This window comes from Oncorhynchus nerka, linkage group LG28, assembly GCF_034236695.1.
Source record: "Oncorhynchus nerka isolate Pitt River linkage group LG28, Oner_Uvic_2.0, whole genome shotgun sequence".
Classification (NCBI taxonomy): Eukaryota; Metazoa; Chordata; class Actinopteri; order Salmoniformes; family Salmonidae; genus Oncorhynchus; species Oncorhynchus nerka.
The window spans coordinates 73,357,530-73,374,157 of NC_088423.1; the positions used below are offsets into that span (position 1 = coordinate 73,357,530).

The following is a 16,628-nucleotide window of genomic DNA, read 5'->3' on the forward strand; positions in this document are numbered from 1 at the left end:
ATCAGAGCTGTGTGCTCATCCACTAATGTCTATGATGTACTGATTGTCTTTGTGTTCTTGTCTCTCCCAGAATCACAGTCCTGCCCAGTGGCGTTTTGCAGATCCATGGGGTGGAAAAAGGGGATGCTGGGAACTATCGTTGTGTGGCAACCAACATCGCCAATCGTCGCCGGAGTACAGAGGCAACCCTCACTGTCACTCCAGGTGGGAGATAGTGGAGAAATAGCACTTTTTTCAGATTAAAACATAATATATTCACAAGCATTGCATCAAACGTTATAAGCCCAATAAAAGCCAAGTTATATTTATGTTGAGTAGTGAAGTGGGCACCCTGGTCAAATCCTGTCTCCCCTCCACAGCTCCAAGCCCCAAACTGCCTCAGAGGCCTCGTATCATCGCCGGGCCCCAGAATGCCACTGTGTCCCTGCACCAAAGTGCCATCCTGGAATGCATGGCTACAGGGAACCCCCGACCCCTCATCTCCTGGAGCCGAGCCGACAGCAAGTCCATCGACGTGTTCAACACCAAGGTGCTGGGCAATGGCAACCTCATCATCTCTGATGTCAAACCCCAACACGGAGGAGTGTACATGTGTAGAGCCACTACCCCTGGCACACGCAACTATACCATCGCCACAGCCAACATCACTGTGCTAGGTAAAAACATGTTAGTTGTCTGTGTAGAGGTCCTATAAGTGTCAGTTGTTATTACAGACATGATTGTTGGTGTTTGTTACATCTACGTTTCCCTTATCCAGCGCCTCCGTCCTTGGTGGAGTGGCCGGAGAGCCTGACCCGTCCGCGTGCGGGCACGGCCCGCTTTGTGTGCCAGGCTGAGGGGGTTCCCCTGCCCCACATCACTTGGCTGAAGAACGGAGAGAAGGTCCATTCCAACGGACGCATCAAGATGTACAACAGGTCTGAGCTCTAACACCAGATCGTAATATAGCTAATAACTCTCTGCTCCTGTTTGTCCCCCTCTAAATTCTTTATTTATATGATCATCCCATTGTTTTATAAATCCTTGCCTCCTAAACACCAACCATATTGTATGTTCTGCTGTATGTTAATTGAAACAGAATCCCTAATTCCTTTACCCCACAGGTAGGTGTCTTTGTTGATAGTTGCCCTTTCCCACAGAAGAAAGGAAGCTGAATAATTAAAAAACGTGCAAATGGTGTTTCAGTGGATTTCCCACTAATTTGCTTCCTCTGCTAGTACCACTGCCTTGGCTTGTTAATGGTTTCTGATTTGAAAGAGAATGATAGAGCTGGTAAGCAACGGGTTTAGTATTGGTAGGTGAAGCTGGAGGAGGGACAGAGGTCTAATAATGCCATGTGTGTTTTGTCCCACAGTAAATTGGTGATCAACCAGATCATCCCTGAGGATGATGCCATCTACCAGTGCCAGGTAGAGAATGAGCAGGGCTCTGTGCTGTCCATGGCCCGGCTCATAGTGGTGATGTCAGAGGACCGGCCCAGTGCGCCCAGAAACATCCGGGCTGACACTGTATCCAGCTCCGCCATCTTGCTGGCCTGGGAGAGACCACTGTACAACTCAGACAAAGTGATTGCCTACTCTGTGCACTACATGAAGGCTGAAGGTGAGACATGATGGCCAATTCAGGGGGAGCCTCTTCTATGTCTTGTACGTTTTCAAACAGAAACTATTTTTGATGTTGGCAGGATAAAGTTAATGTTGTATGTATTAGGGAATTCCATATTAATGGCCTTGGTAGCCCCAGGAGTTAACAGTTCACACTGTTTAGAGTCCTGAATGCTCTGCTTCCTCCTTGCCCCCAGAACAGAATGTGGAGGATTGGCCATCTGTTGTTAATAGTTGGTTGCTGGGCAGAGGTCAAGGAAAACGATGATTACTGCACCGAAGAAAGAACAGCAGCTTACTCTGTACAAACAGGACTGGCCTTCCATAGGCGATCTCAAGCCCTGTGCATTGGTTTTAAATGTGCAGGAACCCCCTACACTAGATGAGATGCTGGATAGACAGGAACCGATCACGAGAATACAAGGGCTGTACTGTAGTCACTAAACCTCAGTCATTGACTGCTGGACCTTTAGCTTTCCTGGGAACCTGTATTGTTGATGAAGAGGCACCAAGAGTCACATTCAAACAATGTAACAGTTCAGCACAAATGTTATCCAGTTCATTCAGGCACGGTTGTTCATCGCCGGCTATGGAATACCATTGTATAGGCCAAATGTACGAATTCCATGCAGCAAAAGAAACACCTGCTAGGCTATGTAAGGATAAGGACGTTAACGGAAGTAAGTTAGAAAATCTGCCCCTTTCTCCTTAAATAACTGGCGTCTGTAAAGGATTTGGTGCACTTGATTAAGATTACGTGAAACATTCTGTCCGGTCTCAGAGAATGGCTGGCTGTTGAGATTGACAGTAGTAGTAGCACCAATGCATTCTGCACCTGAGGTCTCAGACACAGAGCCTTGGCACTAAATGGAGGTTCTAATGAAAGGAGGAACTAATTAGTCTGTGTGTTGGAGTGTGCTAATCCAACAGAGGAGATTCTGTCAAGGCACTGGGACCGTGTGAGCTGGACTGGGAGGGAGGCTTTGTGTGTCTTTTCAGGGAGGTTTCCTGGGCCTTTCAGGCCCCCGGACAAGGCCTTTTCTGTTTACTCTCAAGGATCTTGTTTACCAGGTCAGAAATCAGGCTGGACGATTCAATATGTCCTGGCTACAAGTGAGTCTTTTGCGGGACCTTCCTAATCTGTGCTAATTAAACTGCTATTAGGCTCAGCCAGCAATGTGGGAAAATTGAATGCTGGAATTTGGCCCCAGCAATGTTGATGACATTGTCTATAAAAGGGGAAGGAACTAGTTTGATTGAGTTGACACTTTTTGTATATTGTCCATACTGAATGGACCAGAAGCCCACCGTTAGAGACAGATGTACATCGTCACTTTGTAAGAATCAGGCGCCTCAGACAAGGAGGTTCCTAAAGCTAAAGTGATTATGTTCTAATTGCTTTGTATACTGAGAGAAATCATTGAATGATGATTATGGAAAGTTATCAAAAGTTGTCTTTGTACTCAGAATGTACGCAAATCTTCATATACCCTTTTATGATTAGGTCCCCCTTTAGTGCCCTAAAGAGTTTGCATTGAAGAATCAGATCCCCTCTGAACTCCTTGCCTGTACATGCAGCTTACAGCTCTGTGGGTGGTAATTGATTAATTGATTAAATGTGTGCCCTTTTCTTCCCTGAAACCAGGCTTGAACAATGAGGAATATCAGGTTGTCATTGGCAACGACACAACCCGGTACATTATTGATGACCTGGAGTCAGCGCGGAACTACACCTTCTACATCGTGGCCTACATGCCCATGGGAGCAAGCCGCATGTCAGACCATGTGTTCCAGCACACCCTGGAGGATGGTGAGGCCTCGTCGTTTACATACACAAACATACAGTCCACCCTGGCCTTTATCAGGCTGTAACCCAGGGAAACAGAGGTAATGTGCAGCCAAACAGTCCCAGATGAATAGTAAAGAGAATGCTTCATATTGATCCTGTAGTCATTGTGTAAGGTCTTCTATCACTCTAATGGAGGACTCAGAGGATGTTTTCCAGTGTGTTTAATCTGTAATGAATAGGCTGTAGAGAGTGGGCAGTACTGTAGGTCCTGTAATGAATCTAGTGGGGCTGACCCCTGGCTGTCTAATTGGGGTCGTCTCTAAGTGGTGCGTCAGAGGAATAGAGGAGTCTAATAAGGAAGGATTAGATGGTGGACCACTCGGCTGGTTAAACATTAGTCAGGCTGATCTTTAGAGATCAGGAATGACCCTCTCTACTATAATCTAACTCCCCACAAGGGCCCTTCACAGTTCACACCACCCCATTAAATGTTTCTGCACTGTGCAACCGTGACTACCACTTATGATCAAGGAAAATTACATTTCTTACATGTTCCATAGAAAATAACTGGTCTATTGTCCTTGGCTAAGGGAACATCTGTCACATGATTGCATACCAGTCTAAATCAGATCATATCTATTTATTGTGTACACTTGCAGACTTACTGAATTGATTATCCAGTATGACTGAGAGTGACGCACAGTGAGCTGATTTGTATCTCTGGGTTTGTTCATTATAGTCTCAGTAGCTAGCTGTTACTTTAGAAATCACAACTCTTCCTTTGGTCCCCACCAAAACACGATACAAAACAACCATAAATATAGACAGAAACCAGAGAAAGTAACACAGTAATGAACAAGTTGGTGACTGTATAAGCCTCTACATGACCACTCTGTCTCCCTCTCCACAGTGCCCCTGCGTGCCCCAGAGCTCAGCCTCACCAGCCGCAGCCCCACAGACATCCAGGTGTCCTGGCAGCCCCTTGCAGCCAAGCTAAGCCGAGGCCGGGTGTCGGCCTACCGCTTGTCCTATCGTACCAGCGCTGACCAGGCCATCACCCAGCTGGAGCTTCCTGGGGAGAAGACCCAGTATCTCCTGGAGGGCCTGCAGCCCGACACCATCTACCTCCTTCGAATCGCTGCAGCCACTAGTGTGGGCTGGGGGGAACAGTCAGCCTGGACCTCCCACCGCACCCCTAAGGCATCCAGCGCCAAAGGTACTTACACATGCTCCTCAGTAGTAGTGATGAGTTATTGGCTGCTCCTTGATGGTCCAATGCTAGGTTTCTGCATGCACATATGATGTTTGTACAGATATGATTACAACTGTATGACTTCTAATCAATCAAAGACAAAAGACATAAGTAAGCCATAACATCTTTGATGAACCGGAATTTCAACCTTAGATTTGTGAAGCTACCAGCCTGCCACATCATATAAATAAACATGTAAGGCCTTACTTTCTGCACTGACTTATCATGCACAGTAAAACCATCATGCCTTGCAGGCGCCCAGTGAGCGCACACTTCCCTCTACACATAGTCAATATAGGAGCAAAGAGGCTGGATTATCTCTAAACCTTTCTTCTTCCCAGTCCTCTGCTGAGTGTCTGAGAGAGAGCCATGAGAAGAGCGTCCTCTCTAATAATCTTGTTAAGGCATTGCGTTTGTTACTCCATGACCTTTGGCCCTCTGTCAGTAACATCAGAATGGCTTCAGTCATGGGTCATAAAAGAGAGGGACCCAGGCCTCTGGGTGGGAGGAAGAATAGTTCTGTTAAGAGCTACATCTGAGCCTTAGGGGTGGGGGAGGGGATTGCTGCCCCCTCTCTCTCTCTCTGTCCCTTTGGAAACAAACAGGATCTTTTCTACAATTCAGCCAGGATCATGACGGCTGAATAGGCATTCTGTCAGTAGAACTGAGGACCTGGCTCATCTCTGCTAGTGTGTTTGTGCCTGGCTGTGTATCTGTGTGTCAGGCTGGGGCATGGTATGTATGTGCCTCTGGTTGGGGGCTACAGGCTGGGAGCCGGTTATTTCCATCAGATAAAGCCAGTGAGCAGCTGGGTGGAGATCATTCCTGTTTTCAAGGAACAAGACAAGCTACAGAGTCAACTTGCTCACAGCCTGCCACCCTGCATCTCTTGCAATACAATGCTTTTTGGTGACTTTGACCCTATTTGTCCAGCAAATTATTTCTGGGAAATCTAAATTAGCATGTTTCTGCCATGTTAAGTGGTTTACTCTTAATAATTTGGGTATCCCAAACAAATGTGTTCCTGAACAGGTGTTTAATTTGTTAAGGTCTAGCTAACCTTTTATAATAAATAGTTGTGGACTGTCAATAGTATCAAGGCTCTGAATGGTATCTGAATATGAAGCAAATTGACCTTTATGAACACATTGGTGAGGCCTGGCCATTGGGCTTAAGGTAAAGAAGGCCTGATCGGGAAGCAGGGGTTGGGTGGGTTTCATATTCTCCCTTGACTTGGTACTATTCCAGGTGAGCTGGTTAAAATAAAGACATCTGACTAAAAATGAAGAGTCATGCAGGTTGAACTCTGTATATAAATAGTACACATGACCTTTAAAAAGAGAGATTCTGTTTGAACCTTACATCCTCAGAACTGTCCTCAATAAATCAAATTGTATTGGTCACATACACATATTTAGCTGTTATTGCAGGTGTAGTGAAATGCTTGTGATAAGAAATAACACAAACAAAAACAATACTGCAAAGTTGCTTGGGAGCTAGAAGCAGGGCTGCCAAGTCTGTCGGCACCATCTTCACAAAATAATTACATTAAATAAATACTCTCTACAGATCTCTCTCTCTCTTCATGTCTCCTCACAGTGCCTCTAACCACAGATCTCTCTCTCTCTTCATCTCTCCCCACAGTGACTAACTACAGATCTCTCTCTCTTCATGTCTCCACACAGTGACTCTAACCACAGATCTCTCTCTTCATGTCTCCCCACAGTGACTAACTACAGATCTCTCTCTCTCTTCATGTCTCCCCACAGTGACTAACTACAGATCTCTCTCTCTTCATGTCTCCCCACAGTGCCTCTAACCACAGATCTCTCTCTCTCCATGTCTCCCCAGTGACTAACTACAGATCTCTCTCTCTCTTCATGTCTCCCCACAGTGCCTCTAACCACAGATCTCTCTCTCTTCATGTCTCCCCACAGTGACTAACTACAGATCTCTCTCTTCATGTCTCCTCACAGTGCCTCTAACCACAGATCTCTCTCTTCATGTCTCCCCACAGTGACTAACTACAGATCTCTCTCTCTTCATGTCTCCCCACAGTGACTCTAACCACAGATATCTCTCTATTCATGTCTCCTCACAGTGCCTCTAACCACAGGTCTATCTCTCTTCGTGTCTCCTCACAGTGCCTCTGGCCCCTGAGCTACAGTTGGAGCCTCTGAACTGCACCACCATCATAGTGCGCTGGCAGCTGGCACCAGGAAACTCAGTCAGCATCCAGGGCTACAGGCTGTTCTACCACGAGGAGAGCCAGGCTGAAAGATCCCCCATTCAGCTGCGTGTCCAGGACAACAGGCACACCATTGGAGGCCTGGGTGAGTAGACTCCACATAGTACACCCGACCTATGATCTCATTGTTGCTGATGACATTTGTCTTGATTTTGGATTTCAATTGCAAGATTAAGAATATGTTCTAGTCAATGCATGGTTACACAATGAAAGTCCTCCTTAAATTTGATTCAGATCAAAGATGCTCTTAAAAAACATTTTCCATGTCCTCACCAGGCATGTTTAAGGTCTTTTTAGGATCAGAAAATCCCATTAGTTTGGGAAGGACAAAGTCTTTTCATGTGAGTTGTGGGGGCTCATGTCCAGAGGTCCAGATAGAAGCCAACCCCCCATGACCTTACGGCCCTGGCCTGGTTTCCAATGTATGTCCCCCCCAACAGCTTTAGAAATAGCTGCTTGCTGGGACTAAGGAAGGGGTGTTGGGCATATGCTGGTTCTCTGGCCTCTGGGTCAAATTCATTTTGTCACGTTGGAGAGTGTGGAAGGAAAGGGAGTCCCACACCACTGCAGTGGACAACTGACCATCTGTGGCCAGAGGAGGTCAGCCAGGTGGCCAGCAGCTGAATTTTGAATCAGGAAGCTCTGGTACTAGACCAGGATTAGAAAGCATAGGGGGGAATGGGGGGTAAATACAGTATGTGTCCTTTTTTACCTTTTTGTTTTCTTGCTACAGTATGTGTTTTGTCATGGAGGGGTCTTACTGTGATAGGGGCGATAACTATGACTGCTGAAACTTCCTCCATTTTGCCACCAGATGTTGTTTAGAATAACACAAGGCTATATTGTTGAGTAGGTTTTAAAGTGCTGTACTTTATGAAATATATGTTGTTTTGAATGGATAATTATTTTCAAAATAGAGTATTTTTATAAAGCTTGAGGTAAAACCTATTGGAGAGATAAGAGAAAGAACATAGGAAGTCTGGCTTTTTGTGTGCATTCTCCTTTTCCTCACGAACCACATTTTCCTCCTGGAATAATGAACATAGTGGACAAACAAGTTGTAGTAATGTGACATAGATAGATATCACCAAAACACACTTACTATGCCTTGGTTTTTCATTAGTTTCTCATTGAAACAGTTTAATGACCTCAAATGTGCTTGTTTGATAGAATAGCTGGCAGAAGTGTATTCCAGGGCTGTCTTTAGAGGAGAGGGAAGCTGTTATTGTGGAGCAGATTTATGGTGTGTTTTATGACTGCTGTGAGCAGAGCATTTGGAGGAGAATTCACATCAAAGGCTTTCATTGTGTTAGGCTTTAATGGCCACAAAAGAGACTTAAATGACCAAGAGTCAACCAAATTCAGCCCTTCACCACTTGTAGCTGAGCTTTTCTGTAAATACATACAGTGGGGGGAAAAAAGGATTTAGTCAGCCACCAATTGTGCAAGTTCTCCCACTTAAAAAGATGAGAGAGGCCTGTAATTTTCATCATAGGTACACTTCAACTATGACAGACAAAATGAGGAAAAGAAATCCAGAAAATCACATTGTAGGATTTTTAATGAATTCATTTGCAAATTATGGTGGAAAATAAGTATTTGGTCAATAACAAAAGTTTATCTCAATACTTTGTTATATACCCTTTGTTGGCAATGACAGAGGTCAAATGTTTTCTGTAAGTCTTCACAAGGTTTTCACACACTGTTGCTGGTATTTTGGCCCATTCCTCCATGCAGATCTCCTCTAGAGCAGTGATGTTTTGGGGCTGTTGCTGGGCAACACGGACTTTCAACTCCCTCCAAAGATTTTCTATGGGGTTGAGATCTGGAGACTGGCTAGGCCACTCCAGGACCTTGAAATGCTTCTTACGAAGCCACTCCTTCGTTGCCCGGGCGGTGTGTTTGGGATCATTGTCATGCTGAAAGACCCAGCCACATTTCATCTTCAATGCCCTTGCTGGTGGAAGGAGGTTTTCACTCAAAATCTCACGATACATGGCCCCATTCATTCTTTCCTTTACACGGATCAGTCGTCCTGGTCCCTTAAAAACAGCCCCAAAGCATGATGTTTCCACCCCCATGCTTCACAGTAGGTATGGTGTTCTTTGGATGCAACTCAGCATTCTTTGTCCTCCAAACACGACGAGTTGGGTTTTTACCAAAAAGTTCTATTTTGGTTTCATCTGACCATATGACATTCTCCCAATCTTCTTCTGGATCATCCAAATGCTCTCTAGCAAACTTCAGACGGGCCTGGACATGTACTGGCTTAAGCAGAGGGACACGTCTGGCACTGCAGGATTTGAGTCCCTGGCGGCATAGTGTGTTACTGATGGTAGGCTTTGTTACTTTGGTCCCAGCTCTCTGCAGGTCATTCACTAGGTCCCCCCGTGTGGTTCTGGGATTTTTGCTCACCGTTCTTGTGATCATTTTTTAAATTTTTATATATTTTATTTTTGCATTTTCCAATTAAGAACATTCAAAACAAAAGTGAAAAGATATTAGACAACGATAGGACAAAGTGACAGTAACAGACGAGCGTAACAAAAATAAAATATAATTATAATTATATAAACAAACATACAATAAGGGAAAAAAATATTTAAAAAATAAAAATAACGAGACATTGGATCACCTGCCGTAGGCTACATATTATACGTTACGTGTGAAACATTATGTGAGGATTATATATAGATTCAATCAATGAGATGTGGGGGGAGATTCTCCATATAGTCAATAAAAGGTTGCCAAATTCTGTAAAATGTCTTTAACTTATTCCTCAAGCAGTAAGTGATTTTCTCCAAAGGGATACAACTATTAACTTCCGATAGCCACATTGCAACTGGCAGGGAGGAATCCAATTTCCATTTCAAGGCAATACATTTCTTGGCAATCGCTAGCAATATTTCTGTTAGCTTTATAGTATGGCTTTGCCTAAGATTGGTGTTAGTAAAGTTACCCAGTAGACAGACCTCCGGGTCTAAAGGGAATGCAACCCCGTGAATTGAGGATATGGTATTGCATACCCCCTGCCAGAAACCGTGTAGTTTTGAACACTGCCAAGTGGAATGGAGGAATGTTCCTTCATCTGAGCCACATCTAAAACATAGGGAGGAGATATCTGCGTTGAACTTGTGCAGTCTAGATGGGGTGATATAGAGCTGATGGAGGAAATTAAACTGGATCAGTCTGTATCTGGAGTTCAATGTGGATGTAACCCCATCCCTGCATAGGTCACTCCATAGATCCTCATCAAGATCAATACCCAGATCTTTCTCCCATCTAAGTCGGGGTTTATCTAGCCCAGGCAGTGTTAGTCCTGACATAAGAGCATTGTAAACACGGGAAATGGTCTTGAACAGTGGTTGGTCTGCGTGGCAGAGTTGTTCAATAGGTGTCATCTTAGGTAGGTTCCATTGTCCCTTGAGAGTCACCCTAATAAAGTTTCGTAGTTGTAGTTAGCTAAAGAAGTCCCTGTTAGGCAAGTGGTATTTCTGTTTCAGCTGATCAAAAGACATAAGAACTCCCTCCTCGTAACAATGTTCTAGAAGAGTGATCCCCTTATCAGACCATGGTCTAAAGTTACTGTTCTGGAAAAACATAGGGATCAATCTATTGTTCCATAAAGGGGTTTTAGGGGAAAGGAATCCCCCTCGTCCGAACAGCTCATGCAGTTTGCACCATGCCAGGACAGAATGTATGGTTAAAGGGTTGTCTGTGATGGTTTTTATAGATTTTCTGTCCCATTTGTAAAACAAATCTGCCCCAGTGTCATCATTTACCTCAAGCTTTTCAATGTTCAACCATGAGGGAGAGGGACCATTGTCAAACCTCTGAGCCAGAAACCTAGACTGTGCAGCCCAGTAGTACATTCTAAAATTGGGGAGGTTTAAGCCCCCTTGACTGTAATCAAGGGTCAGTTTATCCAGGCCAACCCTAGGGGTTTTGCCGTGCCAGATAAACCGTCTGGTCAGCTTGTCGAGAGAGGAAAAAAATGCTGCGGGAACAGGGATAGGGAGAGATTTGGGCAGGACATTAGGGAGAGACCTGGGCAGGACATTCATTTTAATTACATTGATTCTACCCAGTAGAGTGAGAGGTAAGTCCATCCATTTACAAAGGTCAACCTCCACCTTTTGCAACAAACTGGCCAGATTGAGTTTATAGAGGTTGTTCAGATTACCATCCACCATTATGCCCAAATATGTGAAGCCCATAGGCGACCATCTAAAAGGAAACTTGTGCTTGATGGTATGATGGTCAAAGACAGATTTCGCTTTTATCAAAATTGACCTTATATCCAGAGAAAGAACTATAACACTGTAGTAGGATCTGCAAGTGAGAGAGGGAGTGTTCTGGGTTGGTTAGAAATAAGATAAGGTCGTCCGCAAAGAGTGATAATTTATGGGTATGGGGCCCACCTCAAAGCCATGTATGTCAGAGCACGTTCTAATAGCCTCAGCCAACGGTTCGATGGCGGGGGCTAATTGGGCAACCTTGTCTGTTCCCCCTATAAAGAGGGAAAGAGGAGGAAGTAATCCCATTGGTAGCAATCCTAGCTTTAGGAGATTTGTAGAGTGATTTTATCAAATTTACAAACACGGTACCTAAACCAAACTTTTCCAAGACGCGAAAGAGGTATGGCCATTCAACCCTATCAAAGGCCTTTTCAGCGTCGAGGGAGACTGCGACACTAGGTATTTTGTTTTTGTTAGCAAGGTGAATTATATCAAAGAACCTTCTGAGATTATTGGAGGACAATCTATTAATTATGAAGCCAGTCTGATCTGGGTTGACCAACAGGGGAAGACATGACTCCAGTCTCTTAGATAGCATCTTGGTGACCAGTTTACAATCTGTGTTAAGGAGAGAGATTGGTCTATAGGAGGCGCACTTTAGCGGGTTTTCCCCTTTCTTGTGGATTACAGTAATCACTGCTTGAGAGAAGGACTCTGGAAAGCAGTTGTCTTCTCTGGCTTTTTTAAGTACCTCCATAAGGTAGGGGACCAACAGCTCCCTAAATTCTTTATAGAACTCTGTAGGGAAGCCATCCTCCCCAGGAGATTTATTAGAAGGTAAGGATTTAATGGCCTCCAATAATTCAGGAACTGAAGTGTTCACTCAGGCGCTCGCTGTCTTCCCCTGACAGGCATGGGAGGTTGAGAGAGGAGAGAAAGGAGTCGATCTCTGATAGATCATCGCTTGATTGGGAAGTGTAGAGGTCTTCATAGTATTTCTTAAAAGTATTATTAATTTCAGTAGGTTCGAAAGATATCTCATTAGTAAGAGTTTCTATGGCATTAATTGTCCTCTTACTTTCCTCTGCTTTCAGTTGCCATGCCAATACTTTGTGAGCTTTCTCTCCAAGCTCATAATAACGCTGTTTTGATTTAGTGATGGCCCTCTCAGCTTGATATGTGTTCAGAATATTATATTTAAGTTTTTTATTTACCAAAAGCCTGTATAGATCTTTAGTCGGGCCTCTTTGGTAGGTTTTCTCTAGCTCAGAGATTTCAGATTCAAGGGCACTCAGTTCCGCACCGTGTTTTTTCTTCAGCCCTTTAGTATAGGAAATAATCTGTCCCCTCAGATAGGCCTTCAATGTGTCCCAAAGAATGAAGCTGTCAGGAGCAGAGGGTTTGTTTGTCAAAGTAAAAATATTGATCTGCTCTTTGATGAATGCACACAATTCAGGTTGCTTTAGGAGTGTAGAATTTAGTCTCCATCTATATGCTCCATTTACCTTGGTAGGAATGGAGATTGATAATACCAGAGGAGAATGGTCACTAAGCAATCTGGGGAGATGCTCGACATCTAACACTCTATGAAACAGTTGTGTCGAAAGTAAAAAGTTATCTATGCGTGTGTGTGGGTGTGAATAAAAAGAGTAGTTCCTATCCTGTGGGTGCAACTGTCTCCAGATGTCTAGTAAATTGAGATCTTTCATGAATGACATGGTGAGCTTGCCGGCTTTGGTAAGAAGTGAGGGTTTATCAGAAGACCTATCAAGAACTGTATCTAAGCAAAAATTAAAATCTCCTCCAACCAGTAGCCATCCTGGTGGTGCTTGAGCAACCTGAAGGAAGACATTCTGAATAAACATATGGTCATCGAAGTTAGGAGCATAAATATTCAATAGGGTCCAAGACTCTGAAAACATATGCCCCTGCACCAAAACAAACCTGCCAGAGGGATCAGAGATGGTGTTGTTGACGCAGAAGGGGATGTGTCTACTTATCAAAATTGCAGTTCCTCTTGCTTTGGAGTTAAGAGGATGCAAAAACTTGTCCTACCCATTCCCTCTTCAATTTCTTGTGTTCACTGGCTGTAAGATGTGTTTCTTGTAAAAACACAATGTCAGCCTTTAATTTCTTAAGGTATGTATAGACTCTTTTCCTTTTAATCAGGCTGTTAAGACCTTTTACGTTGAATGTGACATATTTTAGTGGATTAAGCATAGGTTGGGTTTCAAATATGTAACTGAATAGAAATCTATCATATGCAGATAATTAGTAAATGTTTCAACTTTGGTTTGAGCACAAAAGTGACCTGTGTGTCTCTTTAGGAAGGAAACAATAAACAGAAAAAAGGAAGAAAAAAAGAAGAAAAATCCCACCCACCCCGATTGTCAGACTAAAACAACAATCCCAACAATCAAACATGAATACACTTGTAGAGATACGTTGCTGCTCGCTTTCCATATTGCTCTTACTAGCTAAACCTTGGCATAAACTAAAACCTGTGAGCTCTCTAAATTGAAAACAAACGTTGTGAATAGATATTTATGGCTGAATATTTACTGCCCACGGTAAGGGATGCTTGAGTCTCTTTTCGGAAGATTAACATAAATGAGGGGGAAAGCAGTGGGCCTAAACCCACTTATTGCTTCGCCCAGTAGATATGGACTAAACCAAAATATACTCTCCTGTAAATGTAATAGAACTCACCCCGGGAAGATACGGTTAGTTGAACATGTACAAATCAATTATAGTGACCGGGAGATACCAGCAGTTCAATCCGGATAAGAGAAAACAAACGAACTGAATTTTATCCCCCAGAGAGACCGTCCTGGCTCAGACGTTGCTCAGTTCTTTGAGAAAAGTGTGCACTTCTCCCGGTGTGTTGAAGAGATGGCTTCGGCCTTTGTACTGAACTTTTTTCCGCGCAGGGTGGATGAGGTAGCCGGTGATGTTCTTCTCCTTCAGTGCTTTGGCGGCAGGTCTGAACTGCTTGCGACGTCTGGCGAGATCCGCGCTCATATCTGGGAAAAGGCTGACCCTCTTTCCAGCGATGGTGATGTCCCCTTTGGCTCTTGCGAGTTGCAGTATCTTCTCTCTGTCTTGGAAACGGAGGAACCTGATCAGGACGGCTCGTGGGGGGCAAATCTGGCCGGGGTTTCGGCGCTGATGTTCTGTGGGCGCGTTCGATTTCCAGCGGCTTGGTGAAGTTGATTATGCCTAGGACCTCCGGGATCCATTGAGTGAAGAAACGGACCGGGTCACGGCCCTCGCTGTCCTCTTTCAATCCCACCACACGGATATTACTATGTCTACTCTGGTTCTCCATCTGATCTACCTTGTTTTTGAGGTAGGCATTGTCCTTTTGCAGTTGTATCAAGACCTGGTCGTGTCTAGCGATGGTATCTTCAACTGTGCTAATGCGCAACTCTGCCTCAGTCGTTCTCAAAAGGAGATCATTCATGGAGGATTTCAGGTCGTCAATGGAAGAATGGAGTTCAGCCGATTTCTTATCAATTTTCAGAGAAAGACCTCTGTTACCATCCTGAATTTCCCGGAGGAGAGTAGCCAGCATGTCGGCAGGCTCGCAAGAGGCTACTGAGAGCAACAGTCTGGAACTGTCGTCTGAGTTATGAGGGCTAATGCTAATCTTGCTAGCTGTAGCGTTATCGTTATCTTGGGAATCAACAACGTTTTGGTCGTCCTTCTTGCCTCTCGGTCGGAGGTCCATGGCTCTTTGGGAAGGTAAGTACTTGACAATTTATCAGCCGATGTTAGAATATTGTTTCAACGTTGTTATTTAGGTAAAAATAGAATAACTTTGAAGAGCTTGGTTTGTCAACGTCTGCTCAGCTTCGCGGCATCACGTGCTCCCCTCTTGTGATCATTTTGACCCCACGGGGTGAGATCTTGCATGGAGCCCCAGATCGAGGGAGATTATCAGTGGTCTTGTATGTCTTCCATTTCCTAATAATTGCTCCCACAGTTGATTTCTTCAAACCAAGCTGCTTACCTATTGCAGATTCAGTCTTCCCAGCCTGGTGCAGGGTTACAATTTTGTTTCTGGTGTCCTTTGACAGCTCTTTGGTCTTGGCCATAGTGGAGTTTGGAGTGTGACTGTTTGAGGTTGTGGACAGGTGTCTTTTATACTGATAACAAGTTCAAACAGGTGCCATTAATACAGGTAACGAGTGGAGGACAGAAGAGCCTCTTAAAGAAGCGGCCCACGCTTGGATTGCGTCCTACCTGACAGGTCGCTCCTACCAGGTGGCGTGGCGAGAATCCGTCTCCTCACCACGTGCTCTCACCACTGGTGTCCCCCAGGGCTCTGTTCTAGGCCCTCTCCTATTCTCGCTATACACCAAGTCACTTGGCTCTGTCATAACCTCACATGGTCTCTCCTATCATTGCTATGCAGACGACACACAATTAATCTTCTCCTTTCCCCCTTCTGATGACCAGGTGGCGAATCGCATCTCTGCATGTCTGGCAGACATATCAGTGTGGATGACGGATCACCACCTCAAGCTGAACCTCGGCAAGACGGAGCTGCTCTTCCTCCCGGGGAAGGACTGCCCGTTCCATGATCTCGCCATCACGGTTGACAACTCCACTGTGTCCTCCTCCCAGAGCGCTAAGAACCTTGGCGTGATCCTGGACAACACCCTGTCGTTCTCAACTAACATCAAGGCGGTGGCCCGTTCCTGTAGGTTCATGCTCTACAACATCCGCAGAGTACGACCCTGCCTCACACAGGAAGCGGCGCAGGTCCTAATCCAGGCACTTGTCATCTCCCGTCTGGATTACTGCAACTCGCTGTTGGCTGGGCTCCCTGCCTGTGCCATTAAACCCCTACAACTCATCCAGAACGCCGCAGCCCGTCTGGTGTTCAACCTTCCCAAGTTCTCTCACGTCACCCCGCTCCTCCGCTCTCTCCACTGGCTTCCAGTTGAAGCTCGCATCCGCTACAAGACCATGGTGCTTGCCTACGGAGCTGTGAGGGGAACGGCACCTCAGTACCTCCAGGCTCTGATCAGGCCCTACACCCAAACAAGGGCACTGCGTTCATCCACCTCTGGCCTGCTCGCCTCCCTACCACTGAGGAAGTACAGTTCCTGCTCAGCCCAGTCAAAACTGTTCGCTGCTCTGGCCCCCCAATGGTGGAACAAACTCCCTCACGACGCCAGGACAGCGGAGTCAATCACCACCTTCCGGAGACACCTGAAACCCCACCTCTTTAAGGAATACCTAGGATAGGATAAAGTAATCCTTCTCACCCCCCTTAAAAGATTTAGATGCACTATTGTAAAGTGGCTGCTCCACTGGATGTCATAAGGTGAATGCACCAATTTGTAAGTCGCTCTGGATAAGAGCGTCTGCTAAATGACTTAAATGTTAAATGTAAGTTACAGGTCTGTGAGAGCCAGAAATCTTGCTTGTTTGTAGAAGTGACCAAATACTTATTTTCCACCATAATTTGCAAATAAATTCATTACAA

General features: G+C 44.9%; 1 protein-coding gene across 1 annotated transcript in view; it reads left to right on the plus strand.

Moving 5' to 3' along the window:
• Positions 1-16,628, plus strand: part of LOC115113668 (protogenin A-like) — a 48,135-nt gene that overhangs the window by 17,473 nt on the left and 14,034 nt on the right. The window contains exons 4-10 of the mRNA XM_029641583.2: positions 71-204; positions 360-656; positions 758-917; positions 1,355-1,602; positions 3,250-3,414; positions 4,304-4,609; positions 6,790-6,978. Coding sequence (XP_029497443.2) covers positions 71-204; positions 360-656; positions 758-917; positions 1,355-1,602; positions 3,250-3,414; positions 4,304-4,609; positions 6,790-6,978 — 1,499 coding nt within the window. The remainder of the gene's footprint in view (positions 1-70; positions 205-359; positions 657-757; positions 918-1,354; positions 1,603-3,249; positions 3,415-4,303; positions 4,610-6,789; positions 6,979-16,628) is intronic.